This window comes from Acanthisitta chloris, unplaced genomic scaffold, assembly GCF_000695815.1.
Source record: "Acanthisitta chloris isolate BGI_N310 unplaced genomic scaffold, ASM69581v1 scaffold14492, whole genome shotgun sequence".
Lineage (NCBI taxonomy): Eukaryota > Metazoa > Chordata > Aves > Passeriformes > Acanthisittidae > Acanthisitta > Acanthisitta chloris.
Window position 1 is genome coordinate 43,741 of NW_008661170.1, and position 5,787 is coordinate 49,527.

General features: G+C 40.0%; 1 protein-coding gene across 1 annotated transcript; it reads right to left on the minus strand.

Annotated features, from left to right (window-relative positions):
- Positions 1 to 3,426: 3,426 nt before the first annotated feature.
- On the minus strand, positions 3,427 to 4,374 carry LOC103797895 (probable G-protein coupled receptor 141; the record flags this gene model as incomplete). The annotated part of the gene is made up of 1 exon (XM_009070129.1): positions 3,427 to 4,374. A coding segment is annotated over one exon (948 nt), but the record flags the coding sequence as incomplete, so codon positions are not given.
- Positions 4,375 to 5,787: the final 1,413 nt, after the last annotated feature.

A 5,787-nucleotide genomic window follows, 5' to 3' on the forward strand; every position in this document is an offset into this window, starting at 1 on the left:
ATTTTGTGAAAGGCAAGTGAAGGATGCAGTCTGGTGGTGTAATAAAATGGCCATCATTTTCTGAAATATGCAAACCCAGTCATTTTATGTAGCTGAAACAGTCATTTCATGAAAGAACTGCAAATTGCCAATCTTTTCTCTTTTTTTCAATAGCTGCTTTCACAGATTCATCATAGAATACAGATTGTCTGCTGTTTGGGTTTAAACTTCTGAAGGCCAGTTTACTGTAGAGATAGTTTTATTTTTGCAAGCTGGATTTAACTTACAAACTGCTTTTCACTATGTGAAACTTTGAGATGCCATTTCCAGCATATGGACACATTTCACGTCTGGAGTGGATTCTCATTCAGCTGCTTCTTCTGTAGCAGAAGACAAGAACTGCCATCTGTCTCCATGTGCATGGAATTTGCACCCATTTATGTTTCTCTGCATGCAGGCTCCAGACTGGTGAGACTCTCCTCTCCAAGGGTGTGATTCAAGGTTGTTCACCACACAATTTCCCATTAATTCAGATACAGTCTGCCCTTTCTTATTTTCTCTCATGCTTTTGTAGCACCTGACTAGTGAAGTCTCCGTGAGGTCTCACATCTGTTGAGGAAAAGCACTGGAAAGACAAAGTCCTACATGCAATTCTTACATGACTTTGTTAGAGATCATGGTGTATGCCTCCCCCCTCAGCCATTTGTGGGCTGTTGTGTTTCTCTGTGCTGCAGACGTTTAAAACAGATGAGAGTCTATCAGCTCTTTTCCATAAGTGTCCTTCATTTTAGTGTGCAGCCTCTGTCAAGCAGAAGTCAGGGTCTTGCTTCCCAGAGGTTCAGATGAAGCACCTGGGAATGCTGTTAAATTTCTGTACTAACATCTGTCTTGCCTCTTTTGCTGACACTGGGCATGTGGTCCTTCCTGACCATGACCCTACTATGCCCCCAGCTGGTAGTGTTACTCTTCTCAGCTATGGGACTGGCACTCCCTCCATTAGCAAAGACCTAAATCAGGTGAACCTTCTTGTGCAAGGTTCAAGAAAGGCAAATTCAGGGTCCTGCACCTGGGGAAGAATAACCTCTTGCAGTACAGGTTGGGGGTCAACCTGCTGGAACACGAGCAAGATTAGTTGGGCTGTATGGTCAGGAGGTACTGTTTGTAAACGTTTCCTTTTTCAAATGAAATTTTTCCAAATTCAGATACAAAATGCTTTTAATTTAGATGAATTTTTGCAGGAAGGACTTGGTTTACTTTTTCAGCACATAATCATTTTGTTTGTTAACAATTTTATTATGACAGAAGGGTTATAATATAGTGTTACAAAGCTATGCAATGCCTACAGAACACATGCAAGGCATTTTCTTTAAGCAACCACGTTGCTATGGGAGGAAACAAAAAAGTGCCATTTTCCATTCTCTCCCGCCACAAGGAGAAACTGATTTGTTCATGTAGCTTTAAAATAAATTTGGATCAGAGCAGTTTATTGTTTTCTTAGTGACACATGGCTAACTAGTAGTGAATTATGCATTCAAGTGGGCTTCTTCCATGTTATGAAAGTCTCTGTAGTTCCCCAGTTACTGTAAAATCTGGCTGGTAGTTTTTTATCTTTTTACTGTGGTCCTTTGGGGGCAAATGCCTTCTTGGACAGATTTTTCTCAGATCCACACACACTGAAAGCTCTCACATTTCTATCTTAACAGATGTTGTGATCCAGGCTGTTTGCCAAGGGTGAGCTATGAGAGCAGCCCCACATCTCACTTGTGTTATGAACTTCAGTGATTTCCAACTTTTGGTGTTGTATAGCATGACCCATACTCTGACCTGAAAATACCTTTTTATGATCAAACCTCCTGAGAGATATAAAGGAGTTTGAAGCAAGAAGGAAGACAGGGAAGAAAGACTATGGAAGAGATGGGATCCTTTAAAGTGGTGGGACCAAAAAGCAATGATGACAGCAGTGAGATTGCACAGGTACAGCAAGATCAACCAACTGTTATTTGGTTGCTGTCTGATGTAGAATGATTCAGAATGATGTAGAAAGATTCCGAAGTGTGAAAAGGTGGACTTCAACAGCATCATGAGGAAAGACTGTCACTGGAAATTGATAAGCTGATAACCTTTAATTAGTCAAATGATTAAAATATTATCCCACTGACTCTAGATGAAAAAATATGACTTTATGCAGATGGCAAGAAGAAAGATATATTTGCCATTAATGTCTTGGATTATAGCAGTCAGAGATTTATATTCTTTTTTGGGGGGATAAGTGTAAAGTAGCTGAGTTTTGAAAGCCTGGAGGCCTTTCACAGAATTATTTTGCTGAATTTTTGACTCTCCTCTAGTGGAATTCACTTCTGTCTTCAGAGACAGCAACTGACATTGCCTCACTGAGCTATAATAAGCTTTTTAGCTACACTAGGTCTATTAGCTTTTTCCATCCCTCCAGTAACATTTTAATTCCTTCTACCAGTACAGGGTAAAAAATTTATAGAATTGATTTCAAACTAAACATAATGTGAGTAATTATTTATAAACTTAGCAATTGCACAAAAAAAACCCTAAGCATTGTTACCTTGGATACCTAAAATATTTGACTATTTAAGAGAAGACAACTGCTGTCTGAATGACCTAAATAAATGATCCTCACTGTCAAATATTTCTTTTTAAATTGATCAATTCTGTGAATAATAATACAAGCTTTTGTTAGAACTTGCAATGTTCATTTCAGTAACAATGTGTAATTTTTGTTGTTAGATACATTTTCAAAATGCGGGAAAGAGAACAAAACTCTTTTCTGCTGCAGTGATACCATCTCCAAAAGGTGATTTTTGAGAAAATATTTTAAGAAGTAACTATTTATCGCTGGTTTAGTTTAAAATAGTTGGTTTAATTGTTCAATTCACTTAAAAAGTTACACTTGTCTTTACAATGAAGGAACAGACCTACTCAAGAAGAACAATAACTTCCCTGATATTTTATGAGAACTTATGTGGAATAAATAAGCAATGTATGGGAAAATTATATAGATCTTATAAGTTTCAAAAATCTGTACCTTAGTCCACAATAACTGCTTTTATATTTCTGTTTCAATATACTTTGCAAATTCTTTTGTGTCTCCTTTTAGTACCTTTGACTTCACAAACCTTGATGTAAAAACTGTAAGACAGAAGAGCCCACGTTGTTTCTTCCCTTTTTTGCCAGGTCCATCCACAACTCACTGGGTACTACCCTGAGGAAATCCCTGAGGTTGCCTTCCAGTTTACCAGCTGAGAGACTGGAGCCAGTTCAGCCCATTACTCCAGGGAGCTGCTGTGCAGAGCCCTGTACAAGTGTGTTGCACTGTTTCCAGGGCCCACCCTGACTTGCTGAGGAGGGATTTTGCCATGCATGTCCGTTACTGTCCTCGTCCAGGTCCAGGTCTGCACATGCCACAGGAGGCTGAAGCTAGCAGCAAGGCAGCCTGCTGCGGAGCATCCCCACCTTTTGCTTGAAGAAGCTAGTTCCACTCAGCACAAATGACAGCAGGTCCAGACAGCTCAGGGCAGTCAGGCTCAAAAAAACCTCATTGAAGCTTTCTAACTGGTCAAAATCACTCACATGCTGTATGTAATAGGCCCTAAAGAGGTGATAAGGAAGGAAGCAAATTATGATGACCCAGATGAAAATCAAGTTTTTCACCTGGGCCCAAAACTCTTGGTGTGACCAGAGGGAGCTGTTAAGTTTTCTTGCCACTTTCACCAGGATGAATATCTGCAGGCCCAAGAGGACACAAGAAATGCAGGCAACAACTACAATTATGATGTAGTTCAAGGCTTTCACACTCTCCTGCTGTAGTTCTTTGTGAAACTTGAAGCATGTTGTATCATTGTATGAGCCTGAGCGTCCATACTCAAAGTACAAGATTGGCACCACAAAGACCATGACAATGACCCACACAGCAGCACTTGCTGCAATGGCATGCAGCTTCCTGTAAAACTCCAGCTTGTCTTTCCATTGAAAGAAAATGAGCCACCGGATCACCAATGTGATCACATAGAATAGGAAGGTCAGGTACATGTGGATGTGCACCATTGCACTCACCAGTTTGCAGAATGGGATCTTGAATACCCACTTCTTTTTGACGTAATAGTGGAGGCGGAAGGGCACTGTGAAGAGGAGGAGGCTGTGCACAACAACCAGGTTAATGATGGCAGTAGTGGTCACAGACAGAGTGTTCATCTTGACCAGCACAAATGACATTGTGATGGACCCAATTCCACCTCCAGCAAAGGCAACTGAGTAGACAGTAATCAGTATGGCACTCATGGTGCTGGTGTGAATGAAGGCAGAGGAAGAGTCACTGCTGTTCCTAGTCTCTTCAATCATGATCCTGAAATCTTCCTTGTAGATAATCTAGAAGTGAAAGAATACAGAAAGACCAATATAAGGTAGGAACGAGAGGGACTACCTAAAAAGTCAGCAGAGCTTTCCATCTGGCTCTTCCTTGAGGAATAATCCTAAAATCTCACAGATGCCACCAGTACCATAACAGCTGTAACCAGCAGTTTTATCCAAACATTTTCCAGTCTAGAGAAAAATGGATGGAAGGTTGGGAAGAGAAGCTGCTCTAGTCCTAAAGACATTGCTAGGCATACCCTTAAAAACAAGCATGAGTCAATAATATGTGGGAAAGAGAGATCCTTAGAGAAATGACACAACTGTGATGGTTTTGTGCTGTGTTAATAGTTCTTCTCTCTTCTGAGCATCTGCATACTTTTACAGTGAAGATCAGAGCTATTGTTTGAATTCTGCTACTCATTCATTGATTTGTTTATTTGCAACACAAATCTGTCCTTCCCAGAGCCAGATAACAACCATATGGTGCTCTATCAAAGCTACAAATTTTCTTTGTTACTGAGAGCTGTTTTGCACACATTACAGTCAACTCCTTCTTTTCCATGGACAGTTTATCTGACAAAGGGATTAAACACTTTGGATACCCAGACTCCATGGAGATCCTGTTCAGATCCTACCAGACCAAGTAGGATGGGCAGTGCTGTCCTCGAGCTCAGGGCCATTTCACATCTTACATATAGTAACCAGGTGTTACAAAATGGGCTGTTGGAAAACAATGTGAAAGGACATCCTAAGTTAGTGTAAATCAGTCTGCCTGGCCTGAGCTGAGGTTAGATGCAAGTTAATAGCAAGTTTAATAAGTATACTATAAATTTTTAATATTTTACTGTTTCAGAGAGAGATTAAATATAATTCTTTTAAATCTAAATGCAACTTGTGGTAGTATTTTTAAGTACTACAGGATCATATGGGAGGGGAAGAGTTCAGGTAGGGTGTTATCCTGAAGCAGCGAACCCCACAGCACAAGAGAGGGTTTCCTCCTGACTGAGTTTTTGCAATTTTTTATTTAATACTTCAATGTTTTTAACTGCAGAAAGTAGTTCCTCAATCTCTTTGTATGAGTGGTGTTTCAGCTTACTTTCACTTTTTTTTTTTTTTGGGTAGCACATACTGCCAAATGTTGGAAGAGGAAAAAAGTTCTTTAGCAGTTGCCTCTTTATGGACACGAGGAAATGCTTGTAACAGTTTTATAAGCTGGCTTTTCTCACAGTGGGGAATGAATATCTGTCATGTACCAAAGATGTTTTGTGTTGTTTCTTCATAATATTTCTAAGCACTCGCCCCTAGAGTAATCAAGATCTCTCCATACATTGAAAAGTTGATTGTTCTCTAGCTATCCAACACATCTAAGGCTCAGAATCACAGAAACAAAGAATATCCAGAGTTGGAAGGAACCCATGAGGATGATTG